The sequence below is a fragment of the Aythya fuligula genome, chromosome 1 (genome assembly GCF_009819795.1).
Source record: "Aythya fuligula isolate bAytFul2 chromosome 1, bAytFul2.pri, whole genome shotgun sequence".
Classification (NCBI taxonomy): Eukaryota; Metazoa; Chordata; class Aves; order Anseriformes; family Anatidae; genus Aythya; species Aythya fuligula.
In genome coordinates this window covers 205,469,007-205,482,433 of record NC_045559.1, presented here as the reverse complement: position 1 = coordinate 205,482,433, position 13,427 = coordinate 205,469,007, and the positions used below count along the sequence as shown (strand labels likewise).

At 48.7% G+C, this 13,427-nt stretch overlaps 1 protein-coding gene across 2 annotated transcripts in view; it reads left to right on the top strand.

Moving 5' to 3' along the window:
* Positions 1–13,427, top strand: part of RAB6A (RAB6A, member RAS oncogene family) — a 44,512-nt gene continuing 31,085 nt past the window's right edge. Inside the window, exon 1 of one of the 2 annotated variants that reach the window (XM_032180560.1) lies at positions 1–136. In XM_032180560.1, the coding sequence (XP_032036451.1) occupies positions 67–136 (70 nt within the window). In that variant the 5' untranslated portion in view covers positions 1–66. The remainder of the gene's footprint in view (positions 137–13,427) is intronic. The other variant, XM_032208306.1, reaches the window with a different exon arrangement.

Sequence of the window (13,427 nt, the reverse complement as noted above, 5' to 3'; positions counted from 1 at the left end):
AATAATATACCGGGAGGAGCAGAGAGCTCGCTGGGGGGGGGGGAGAAGGCTGCCGGCAACGGCACCATGTCGGCGGGAGGCGACTTCGGGAACCCGCTGCGGAAATTCAAGCTGGTCTTCCTGGGCGAGCAGAGCGGTGAGGAGAGGGGATTTTGGGGATTTTTGGGGATTTGGGGGGAATTTGGGGGGGTTTGGGGCTGATCCGTGTGGGGACAGCCTGTGGGCGGGGGGATTTGGGGGGGTGTTTGTGAGGGGACGCCCCCCCCTTGAGGGGGTATTTGAGGGGGGCTGCCCTGAGGAGATGGGGTGAATTTCGAAATAATTTAAAATTGAGGGATTTAGGGGGGTTGTTTTATTGATTTATTTGCTTATTTGTATGGGGGGGGCCTGTAATGGATCCTCCAACCCCCCCTCTCCGCCCCATATCAGCTCCCTTTATGGGGAGCGGGGCCCGGCTGCTGATTCATCAGCCCTCAAAATCCTTCAAAATCCTTCAAATTCCCCCCCAAATCCCTGAAAACCGAACCAAAAGGGCTTATTTTCCCCCTGGCCTTGTGCATTAAGAAATAAATAACCGTGCTCCTTCCTCAGGAGAGCCCCCCTAGGATGTCCCCAGGGCAGCGGGGAGTTTTCGGGGTGCCCTCAGTGGGATCTCGGGGCCATCCCCGCTGATTTTGGGGAGGAAAACGCAAAATCTGCCACTGTCAGGGTGGGGTGCCGGCCCCCACAGCCACCTTTGGTCCCTTGTGTGGCAGCAGATGACGAAACACCTTAGCTTTTCTCCCCCAGCGCCTCACAACCCGGCATTTCCTCGCTCCTTTATAGGTGAGCCCGGCCGTGGGGCTGCTCTGAAACCCCCAAAATTTCATTTTTCACCCACCCTTTAACCCGCTTCTTAATTTTTTTTCCCCTTCCCCTTAGCCATTTGGGTGGCACGACTTCAACTGGGTGCTTTCTTTTTGGAGGGAGTCGCCGGCTCGGCTGCTTGGCCAGCCATTTTCTGAGGATTTGGGAAAAGGAGCGTGTAGAGGGGCTGCCGCCGCCTTTATTTCCATTTCCCTTCCGAGTAACACCGTAACACGAATTAAAAACCCGCCGTGCGTTCCCAAAATCTTGCGTTTTAGCGTGTCTGAGCTTCAGTCGGGGTTTGGTGCATCTGAAATCTCAGCAGCCCTCGGATTGCACGTGAATTTCTCACCCAGCCATTCCCGCAGCCGCATCTTCAGGCAGCTCCTCGCCGTGGTTTGTTTTTTTTTTTCCCCCTTCCCAGCTAATCGTTTGTGTTTATACCACAAGCTCTCCGATAATTCCCACGGATAGCCTCAAATCTGAGAGATCTGAGGGGAAAGAGACGGGGTTTTATGGGCGTAAGATGGAAAAAAATCCTGCTAACTCAATCCCTGCTGCTGGGGCCGGCGTGCGGATGCCTCCGAGCTGGCTTTGGGGTGGCCCCGCTGCGGTGTGGGATCGAGACCTGCCTTTGTCTGGGCTCTGATTCCCCCCAAGGTGCTGCAGCCTGGCCCTGCTCCCTGCCCCGACGCCGTTCTGCCATGAGAAAGGGGAAAAAAAAAACCTAAAAAATGGCTTTTTCTTTTAGGGCTGAATCTCTCCGGGCGGTGCTGGCGTGATGTAATGCTGTGGGTTTTTTTTTTTTTTTTTTTCCTGGTGTCCAAAGCAGTGAATAGCTCCCCTTACCGTGTGGTTCCTGGAAGAATTCAATGTCCTCAGCGTGCTCCTCCGTGTCAGGGGGGTAATTCGGGAGCATCCCTCTTTCTGCCGAGGGATTTCGAGCGGGTTTTGCTCCCCTGGACCCCCCTCACCCGGTGCCGTTTTGAAGATTAAAGGAAAAAATCTCAATTTTATTTATAATAATAGAATTTTCGTGAGCCTGCGCGTCTCTTTGTACAACTGTTGCTGCGTTCCCTTGCCGTGCAGCCCGGAGCTTGCCTGCCCTGCTGGAAGGCCCTAATTAAAGCTCTCCCCCTGCTTTTGGGGTGGGTGCTGGATGCTTCAGGGACCTCGAGGTGGCAAAGGAAAAGCTCCCGGAGGGCCACACCGCTAAACATCTGTGTTACAGGGCAGAAACCCTGAACCGAGCCGCTTCAGGATTTTCTCTTCCAACCTCGATATTTCCCCGGTGGCGTGGCAGAGAGCAGGGCCTCGCCGTTTAGGGTCTTTTAGGTTTTTTTTGGCTGCTTTCTGCTGCTCCCCTCAGCCATATTGCAGGCTCTCGCGCCGACTGCGGCGATCCTCCCTCGTTCCGCAGCTCGCCGCTAGCTGCGCATCCTCTCCCCTGCGCTGCCACGGTGATTTTAAGAAGCCTTGCTCCCCTCCCCAGCCTTTTTTCCTCTCCCCTGCCTGCCCCTGGCTTTTTATTGTCTGCTTTTTCTTGCGCCAGCTCCTCCGGGCGGCTGCCAGCCCTCTGCAGGGAGGCAGGGCGCTCCCCCTGGGATTTCCTGCAAGTCATCGCCTCGGCCGGCCAGCGAAGCTCTTGCCGCATGCACCGAGGCTTCATCTCCTGCAATACAACCTCCAGGAGAAAGAAAAATCTTCTTTTTCCCTTTTTTTTTCGTGTTATAAACTCGTAGCACGAGGATACGGCGCCGGGCGAGGAGGCGGCTTGGCCACCGCTTGCCTTAATTGAATTCCTTTTTTCTCCACGATTGGAGATTACGGAGTTTGAGTAGTTTTAAATATGCTAATCTTTGCTGAAAAGGCAGAGAGCTCTGTGCTGGGGGATTAGATAAAGCTATGGTGTAAAAAAACCCCAAAAAATGGTGTGCTGCTCACCGCCTTTGATCTTGTTTTATCAGGTGCCTTCCATCAGCCCCAGTGCCTCCAGCTTGAGGGATTCGGATTTCTGGGGCACGTCAGTGAGTGCACACAGCACCTGTGCTGAGGTAGCTGCCCGTAAATGTGGTATTTATACCCAAATCCGACACGTTTAGGCTTATTTTGCCCGCGAGCACGTCTCCTTCCCTCATTTTTTTGGGGTGGAAGGGGCAGAACCGGCCGCTGGGGCGCTGCGGGAGCGACGTCCCCTCCTCACGTGGCTTTATGATGCAGCTTTTATTGGCGAGCGAGTCTGAAGGGCACGGGCACGGACGGAAAGCAAACGAAGGCCCCGGTGCCTCGTGCTGCGCTGCGTAAAGTCCCAAATAAATGAAAAATAAGCCCAAGTATCTGTTTTTATCAGGAGCCGAGAGGTTGGCACCGAAAATGATGGTGTAAGAGCAGGTAGGATGCGACTGTTTGGAGACCACGCCGTGATGGGCAGTGCTGAGCACGGTAATTAATTAGATAATTGGAGAATTGGAGGTGGTTTGGGTGCGAGGCTGGCCCAACGCTGACCGCTACCTCCAAGACAGGCATCCCTGGGCAACTTGTGGCTGTTTTTTTTAGGAGTTCCCTGCCTTGCAAGCTCCTGGCAGCCATCAGATTGTCCCCTTTTCACCCGTTTATTTCCCAGGGTCTTGATTTTCTTGGCTGTGTCTTTGTCTGCTTGGTTTTGTGTTTGGTCTGGACGCCTTTTTCACAAGTCGCCGGGCTTCGTTTTCTTGGGTTCTTCTCAATATCGTCCTCCTCTCCTCCATCTCTCAAATAACCTCACCGAGGAGTGTGCCAGGCCTGGAGAAGGAGGTTGGAAATTTTGGCGGTGCGTTTTGATTCCTGCTTATTTGTGGGAGGAAGGAGCCAGATCCGAAGGAGCTGGAGCTCTTCTGCAAAGGGAAAAGAGCTGCACCTCTGCACTTTGGTGTTTTTTTCTGTCTGTATCACAGAAATAATTCATGAACTTAGAAGAATGGGGTTTTCTGATGCCTTGGGGTAAAATCACGGGGTTTTATCTGCAGATCTTCATTTGGTGCATGCAGTCCAGGTTCTGTGAGGCTGATGGTTGAGCCTTTTGCTGAAAATGTAAATGGGGCTAAAGGAGGAAGGGTGAGGAACATCACAGCCCTATGGACCACACAGAGTTCAGTTCAGGTCTATTATGGCATTTGCTGATGGAAACCAACCAAAAAATAACCACCAGAACAACCAAAATGCCTCCCAGTGGTGTGAAACATGGCTTGAAAATCAAATTTGCTGTCTTGACGTGAACACTAAAAGACTTTTTCCCATGACAACACCTGAAACTCATCATTTGGGTCCCGTAAGCTGCAGGAAAAAGGTTCCTGGTGACAGCTGAATGCTTCTGAAAGGGTGTGGGAGCTCGTTTCGCTCTTCTGCTGTGGGACAGGGTAGGACAAAATAAAAAAGCTCTTTGGAAACGAATGGATGTAATCGTAATTACGAGTTTGACGTGTTAGTGTAAATTATTTATGCGATAAATAGCAAAAAAAGGGGCTCAGCAGATGACTGACAGCCAACACGTGGACTGGGAGAGGGAAAGTGGGATTTTTCAGGTTGGTTTTCTGGATGTGTTTGCTGAGTTTATGTAGAGTGGAAAGCTAAATGGGTTCTGTCCTCGGCACAGAACAAACTCTGCTGGATGAGAAAATATTGAAGGGCCCAGGGACAGTAAATAATCAAATCAGTTGGTGTACATCAGGCATTTTCTCTCCTGTTTGAAGCTGGCTAGGCTGAATTTGTTTTAGGATATTCAAATAATGTGAACTGGGGTAGATTTTGAGTGCGTTTCCTTCAAGTTCTTCATACCTATATGAGGCTTAGTGCATCACAAGGGGAAAAATGCTAACCTGGGAAGGAAATAATGAATGAAACAACTTAAACGAGTGGTTTTCACCTGGGGGAACGAGATGCTGGTTCACACAGCTTCTGGCTGCCTCCTGCCAGCTCTCCTTGGCACAGTCTGCTCCTCAGGTGAGGAAGGAAATCCTGGTTCAGCCGTGAAGCTCAGCAGCAGCAGCGTTTCCTTAATTTGCCTACAGACCAAGGGTGGAACTTGCCTTTGTTCCCAGCCAGCCCTTCTTTCTGCTGGCCTCCTGAGTCAGAGCTGCCTGAGGGCTGGTGCGTGGCTTCCCACCTCTGGAAAAGCTCCTCCAGCTCCTGCTGTGCCCAGGGAACACCACCAGGTTCAAAAGCTGAGGAACACCCTCGTACTGGCCAGAGCTTTGATTTTTAGAGTATTTTTCTTACAGAACCAACCCTAAAATCCTTAATTCTCAGTGATGATGAGAACCAGGTAGAAGGAGCCTTTATTTTTGGGGCATTTTTGGCCACGTCGTGACTTCTTTAATCCCATTGCCGAGACCGGAGCTGGCTGGGTGGATCCTGCGTGGCTTTGGCTCCTTGCTGGAGCTCCTTGCTGGCCACTTCAGCGCCTGGGCATCCTCGTAGGAGTTTGCAGAGATGCCACTCAGCCTTGTGGGCTCGTAGCCTTCTCATCCAGACGCGTGTAGGAGTCATCAACACGCAGGATTAAGGTTTTGATTGAAATCTGAAGCGTATTTACCCAAATCTGAAAGAGCCTGGAGGAAATACCAGCCGTCTTGGCGATCCTGCTGCTGAGAAAATGGTCTTCACTTCCACTTGGCCTCGCCTAGGTTGTGAATTTCCTTGAACCTTTGTGCTGTTAATGCTTGTGAGCATCTAAACGAGCACTGCTCATCCCGCTGAGTGGTGATATTTAATGATTTGCTTCTCGGAGAGCCCTCAGCCTTTTTCTGCAGCACAACCCCCCCCCCCCCCGTGCTCCACCGTTCCTGTAATTAACTCAGGGCCGGCTTCTTGCATTTCTCCGAACCCTTCCTGCTCGGCTTCCTCCGTCGAGGTTTGAGTTACGGCCAAGGCATTTTCCTAATGTCCGCGATAGGGGCAGCACAAAAGGGAAGGGAAATACAAGCTGGATGGGCAGCTAAAAGGAGAGGGGCCCTGGCAGGGTGCAGCCTCGCTGGCGGAGCTCCCAGCAGGGGATTTATCCCTGCCAAGGGGTCTGAGGAGCAGCCTCTGGGTTTAGGGAGCAAATTCCTGCTTTAGGGAGAGAGCTGGGGCCCTGCAGAGGCTCCGAAGCTGTCTGCAGAGAAACGGGCAGGCAATGTATTAATTTCAGTGCAGAAACATCCTTGCAGCTCTTGGGGAGCTTCCTTTTGTTTTAAGGAAGACGCCGGCTGCTCCGGGAGGAGAAAACACTCCATAAATTTCAGGAAGAGGGCGTTCGGTTCGAAACCCAGGTAAGTGGGGAACATTTTCTTTGGGAGAGGCGACTGGAGCTGCAGGCGATGCTTCCTGCTGCTGGAGGCAGAGGAGCAGGGCTTAACTTCCACAGGCAGCAAAATTAATTGGCAGCGAAGCCCTGTGCTCATTCAGAGGAAGCTCTGACCTCTTCTCGCCTTTCCTAGACGGGAACAGGCACGTCCTCCTGCTGCAGCTTCGTGGCCTTGTGTTTGTGTTGTCTGTGTGAGATGATTTTATTTTTTCTTTCCCCCTGCTTTCAGACCGATGCGCTTGCTCTTGAAGCACTTCTCGAGCGCCGCGTGTCCTTGGCGCTCGCAAAATGGCTGAAAAAATCACTTCATGGCTCCAGAAAAGCTGCAGCGACTAAAGCTCAGCTTCTCCTGCTCGCTTGGGTGAAGGCAGGAGCAGCTCGCAGCGTAGCAGGAGGAGGCTCGAATTAAAATGGCCACGGAAAGTTTGGCTTTGGCCTGTCACCTCCAGGAAGCGCCGAGCTGTTTTGCCTCTCCTCCTCACCTCCGAATGCCTTGTCGGAGAAAATCCTGGGTCGGAAGGGACCCACGAGGATCACTGAGCCCAGTTTCTGGCTCCGTGCAGGCCTGCCCAAAAAACCAGAATTCAGAGAATGACAAAAATGGAAGGAATTGCAAAAAAAAGGCCTTACAAACAAGCCCCCTCGGGCTGGAGCTCTTCCAGCCCCAGCCCCCAAATACCTTCACGTATTTAATTCCTGATCATGTTCCCTTTCTCTTTCTTCATCCAACTTTCTCATTTTTTTTTTGAGTTATCTCATTCCTCTTTGCTAAGCAGTGAGCCGAGTGCCTTTTATCCACCACCATGCAATTAACGTGGTGGCCGCGCTCCTTTCCCACTTTATTTTTAGCTGCCTTTAAACCTCGATGGCCCTTGGAGGAGGGGAAAATTTGTCTTCTCCCGAGCCTGCACGAACATCAGGCTGTGTGCCTTAAAACTTACCCCTTCATTTGGATGCTCCAGCGTAAGAGACTTGAAAAAAAAACCTTTTTCTCGGGGAAAATATCACAATATTGCAATCATTTTTTGGTTTGCTGTTAAAAATTCTCCCCTTTTTCCATGCAGGAGTGCGAGAGGCCGATAGATCACATCTGGTTAGTCAGATCTGCAGGCTCTGCGGGCTGCTGAGGCAAGTTATTTACCATTAACACAGCCTTGGCCTTGGAAATTCCCCAGTTTTGCTTGAAATGACACAAAAGGCTTTTTTTTCGGTGAGATAGAGCTGGATTTGTCACTGAATCATCCAAGTGGGGGATATAGAATAAACTTGGGAGCTCTGCAGGATTTCTGCAGGCTCCATCCCAGGAAAAAACAAGGCTTTTGGACAGTGGAGGAGGGAACAAAGCGCCCTGGGTGAAGTATTTCAGGAGTTTCACAGCAGCTCCGTGCTTCTTCCACTGATTTGATGCTTCCCAAGCACTTGCAGGTTCTTGAATTGGGCGTTTTAGGCTTTATTTTAGGCTTTTTTGCTGCTTTTTCTCCAAGCTGCTTTGATCAGAAGAAACTTCTGTAGTTGGGAAAAGTCTTCTGTCTGTATTTTGGAGAATAAAAATTAGAGACTGAACTAGTAGGTGTCCTTCCAGCCCTTAAATGAATGAATTTAGCATTGCTGTTCCTCTGAAAAATACTGCAGGAGGAGAATATTTCAGGGTACTGCACCACAACTAAAGCGTGGATAATTCTCTTATAAAGAATTCCCTCCTCCAAACCCAAATTTTCATATAAATGCTTTTTTTTGGTCATCGAATCCTATAATATTCTGGAGCAAACTTCCTAGAAAAAGTCAGAATTAAAAATAACACCCGAGCACTTGGGGCCTGTGTCTCACTTCGGAAGTTTGAGAGGCCCGCACGTTGAAAGGGGCGGCAGCGGTTGTGCAAGATTTTTATTACTTCCTTCGCCAGTTTGACTGTTTTTTCCCCAAAATCTGTCTTCTGGAGGGCAGGAGGAGCAGTGCCAGGTGCCCGTGCTGATGGCCTCGACGTGGCCAAGAGGTGGGGAGCTGGGGGGCGGCCTCTGCTCACAGGGAACCAGGGACAGGAGCAGAGGGAACGGCCTCAAATTCTCAAATTCCTAATATCTTAATTTCCTAATACCAAGCATTTATGGCCCTGCGGTGTCTGAGGAGCCAGGAGCTGCTCTGCCTTTCTGCGCATCCTCAGCTTCTGTTGCTAGAAATGAAATATCTCAATGCTTTTTTTTATTTTGGTGGTGAAATTTTGGAGCCCTGCTGCTCCTGTAACACACACGGGTTTACACACTCTGCCCCGAGCTCCTTTCCTCCTGCCTTGCTGTGGGGTTGCATCATTTAGGCCAACCTCTGAGTGGATTTTTTTTTTTTTTTTTTTTTTACCTCCCTGGTTATTTTTGCAGCAGTCCCCAGGTATTCTCCACCTCAACGCTTGTCAGCTTGGATCAGCAAACACCGGCGGGATGCTCTCAGGGTGCGCTCGGTGTTTTTCCTTCGGTCAGGACTATTTCAGGACCATCTTCGAGCTTCCTTCTGCAGAAATCCTCACCCCTGTGTCTGTCTGAAGCATGAATTTGAGAGGAGAGAGCCCTGGTGGGAGCTGTTCTGCTGCTCTCACGTGGAAAGAGTAAAGCTCACGTCTTAATCCTTCCCAAGCCCCTTCCTTCTTGCTGTGGGGAGCTCACTTCTCTCTTTTTTTTCCTCCACTTCTTCTCTCTTCTCTTTTTTTTTCCTCCATCCTTCAGGCAGGACAAAAATCGGTGCAGAGCTGCCTTTGGGGCAGCGTAGGGTGGTCACAAAAGGAGGGAGCAGGAGATGTGTCCGCCTGCTTTCCAGGTGAATAATGGTGGTGGGGCAAAACTTAAATCTGGTAGGAGATGGAGGGCAGGGAAATCATTAGGAAGTGATCCCTGGGGTTTTAATAGTCTCCTGAAACTTGTTTAATTATTGCTCCGAAGCCTGGAAAGGCTGACTTAGCATTACTTCTTGTTTTTTAAGGGTCAAATATATTGAGGAAGGCAGTGATCGTGTTCCTTTCAGCTTGTGGCACAGGGAAATGGCAGCTGGATTCCTAATCCTAAACCTCTGCTGGTTTAGTTTGCATCAGAACAATGTTTAGGGTCGAAAAGAGGAGAAACTGTTTCGCTCCAGAAGTGTGTACTCGGGTGGCCAACCATTTTATCTCCTCCTTCGTGCAGCCATGCTCTGCCTGAGGTTATTTCCACCCTCACACCACTTCCAGGAGCTGCACAAAGTCTCACCTTGTGTACCCTGATACCACCAGGCAGGAATTTCTCCTGCAAGCCAACCCAGCTTCTCTCCCCATTGCAGTATTTTGGATGGGATTTTAGCTATTTTTTTCTAACCTCCCCGCGTCGGTTGCATCTCATAGCAGTGTTTTATTTGGATTATTTTAGATTTGAGCTCATTAAACTAATAATAGCTAACACAGGACAGGGGCTGGGAGTGCAGAGGACAAAGATTGGGGATTGTGCTCCGCGTGCTCATTTCGAGGGGAAACCGAAAGATCCACGTCTGAAGCGGACTGGGTTCGGACTCAAAGCTCTAACAGGGAGCAGGATTTTTATGGCAGGCTTCCTGTTTACACAAACAGCTGCTGGCAGGAAGGCTGCTGCTTTCCCTGTTTGCCTAGCTCCTGGTCGGGCTGACGAAACTTTCTGCGTGTGCTGCTAGCCCTGGAAATCAAGGGATTGCCTCAAAGGGGTCTAGGAACTGCAGAAATGTGGTCTCAGGTAATTGTGGCTCGGGGGAACCTCGGTGAGACTTGGTGGGATGGGAAGAAAGGGTAAAAATGGATTAGGGCTTGAGCACGACGACAGATGTAGGGGTGAAAGCTGTCCTAAATCTGTGTTTTTAGGAGGGTTTTATTAGGAAGGAGTCATCTGCAGGAGAAGGAGATGAACCAAACTTCAAATCATCAAATATCATTCCCAATTATTATTGGGAAGGGACTTCAGGCTGAAGATGTGTGTTCAGCTGCCTCTGCAGAAACAGGACGACTTCTCCGTGCCTTCCCCAGTGGCACCAAGGCAGGGAAAACCAGGTGGGCTGCGCTTGGAAAACTCACAGCAAAATCACAGCAGTCAATCGGAGTCTTCAGAGGGAAGATGTTGAAGCCAGAAGAGCTTTTTTTTTTTTTTTTTTTTTAACTTTTTTTAACCCCGAGTTGAGCGTATCGACCTGGAGACCCCCTCCAGATGGCAGGGGATGGAGATGCCTTGACGCCAACGGCGCCCATATGGCGCTGAGGTGTGGGCAAGAAGCTGGCTGTGGCTAACCAGGAGGGAGTTCAGAGGTGAGAAAGGGAGAGGATTTCTAAGAGAAACACTTGGAAAATGCACAGAAGCTTCTGGATGCTGAAACAATCCAGCTAGGGATCTGGGAAGTGCTTTGGTTTGGCTTCTGCAGCGGGGACGGTGTTCCTGTGAGTGATGGGCGTTAGGAGGGCGATGATTCCTGCCAAATCCACGTTGTTTCATGGATTTAAAGCAAGAATCCCTTCAGCAACGGGCATCCTTCCAGACAGCTTTCTCCAATCCCCTTCCTCGGTGGAGATGTGGTCTTCAACACGCACAATTCCTTTATTCCTTGATGAATTGTCCTAGCACTCCCTCTACAACCCCACAACTATCCAAAAAAAAGTGCAAACTTTCCATTTTACATCAATGAGGTCCTACCACGGAGTCTTTAGGAGTGAATGAGTGATCTGCTAGCCTACAAGACCTTTCAGTTTGGTTTCATTTGTCTGCTTAGGATCCTTCCCTAACAGTTGCTTGATTCTGCTTTTATTTTCTTGTCAGTTTACTTCCACCTTCATCTGGCAAAAAGTTTCAGGTTCTGAGCCGTGAAGGAGATGGCGAGGGATGCTTCGTGGTCCAGAAATACGTGGGTGATTCAGCTAAACGTAAGGCACGTAGCAGTTCACTTCGTTAATTTAGGAATGACCTGCAGATGCAATAATTAGCTAACTAATGGGATCTGCTTGTCCCAACGCCTGTGGAGGTGTCCAGAAATTGGGGCTGTGCTTCTCCTGAAGACCACCCCAGTGACCTTGCTTCCACGGAGCTCTTCCAGGTTTTTATTCTCGGCATTCAGTTTCCTGATGCACTTGCCACTTCTAATTAGTACCCGTCTAGGTGTTCTGTAGCTGTAAACACCTCTGATGATGAGTTAATTAGTCAAGTCTTGAGCTGTTTATTAAACAGAGGCGTTTCCCTTGCCCTGTTTGCAGTGTCTTGTGAATACTTCCAGTGGGAATCTGCTTAGATTTGTCAAAATCTTTGTGCCAGTTGGTGCTGGAGCTGGTTTGCCTGGATAATTTTGGAGATAAATTGGTATTTCTGTTAATAAAGGATAAACTGCTTAGTCTCAAAGTCTTCACAGCACTTTGAGGACTTCTTTATAGGTTCATGAAAACAGTCCAAATAGCTGTCACCTGTTGTCCTTTTTCTCCCCCAGATGAATTGTTTTCATGCAGTTTAGCTCATGAGCAATCCCAAAGCTGCACCTCCACGTTATTAGTGCCTAATAAACGAGCTTCCTTCCTTCTTTAGGATGATACTGAGTGCTCTTCTGAAAGCTGAAGTTAAAGTTCTGTTTTTAGAAAGCTAAGTTTTGCTTAGCAGTGAATATTGAACTTCATCCTGCTTAGTTTTTGGCTATTTGCATGGTTTATGGACAATTTCTTGGGAAAAGCCATAAGCATTGCATTAAAGGCTGAGTTCAGCCTGCAATCCTAGTTAAGCAAACGAGTTAATTTGATAGCAGCTGAACGTGTCCTCATCATCAGGAATTCCCACCAATGTTGAAACAGGTGAACAGCACTCATTGGCTTTCAATAAATGTAGGGTGAAGAGACTTAACTAGGGGGCAGGCATTGGTATGCCTTTGGCTGCAAAAAAATCTGGGAATTAAAATGATTTTAAAGCTGGATTGATTTAAAACATGATTTTTAAAGCTTATATAACTGTCTAGACTTTGTGATTACTTTGCAAAGTAGATTCATGCCTTGGTCTGGAGCAGGCTGCGCAGAATTTTTGGTGATGACTTGTTGGGAAGAAACCTCAAATACACTTTATCAATGGTCAGTTAAGTAATATTTTAATTTGTGATTAAACACGTCATGTACAATGTTGTGGTTGTGCTCCTAGGCTGCTCAAGTTGTGATTTATCCTCCTCAAATTAAAAAATGGAAGGCCACTGGTGTTGGGATGCTCTGATTATGGTGAAATCGAACCAAATGAGTGATGCAAAGCAAAACTCGGGATTTCTGAACATATTCGAGCACTTCTGCCTAGGAAAGAGGAATCTCCCTCCTTGCTGTATCGTGTTCCTCATCCTGTGAGATTTATTTTCGATGGTGGCAGGGAAATGGGCATTACTCTGTGGTGCCTCACTGCAGAGATGATGAAACAGATGATTTTGTAAGGCAATGTCACCGGTGCAATAGGATTTTGAAGAATCTGGAGGAGAATTCCTTGCGTTGATGTTGTTGTAGCCGATCATTTTGAGCTTGTCTTCGTTTTAAAATCAGTTTTGGAAGGCATGGAGGGTTTATGTGCAGATTCTTGTAGAAACTGGCTGTAAATACAGTTCATTTTGGAAACAAATACTGTGCTAAAGGTATTTAAGGTAGAAATTTTTGATTATCTTGTGTGCTTCTTGTTTCCAAAATGTGGTGGCAATTAGTTTCTTACATAAACTGATGTAAAAGTGGCAGTAAAATTGGGAAATCTGCTTGAAAAGCACATTTCCTCTTGATCCTTTCCCACTTCTTCAGTAAATATGAACGAATATCTGTCTGATAGGTGCACAGGTTGTACTTTTTGCTGATACTCCCCTAAAGCTGCCTAATTCTGGAGAAACAGGATGAAGATTTGAGTATTCTTACTCCTCACGTGCTCATTCCCAAACCAGTTGTAATCACACAAGGAGGAGACGATCGTGTTGGCTCTGGCTTGGTACCCAGAGCGTATTTCTGCAGTAGGAAGTGTCATTTCGATGATGACTCTTTTTTTTCCCAAATCCTGTGAGCAGGGAGAAGGAGAGGAGCTCCTGACTCTTCCCTTCGTGCAAGAGGACGCCGGTGCAGCACCGGGCACACCACCAGGACCGTTCCTCCAGCACAAAGTGCCTTAATTACCCTTGAGCAGTACATCTTCCAAGTGTTTTAAAGCAGCTAATTAGGTATTTAAAACACTGGGATGTAAAAATTGGAGCCGATGAAGGATTAATTACTTCACCTCTCCTTGTGGATTTTTGCTCGGCG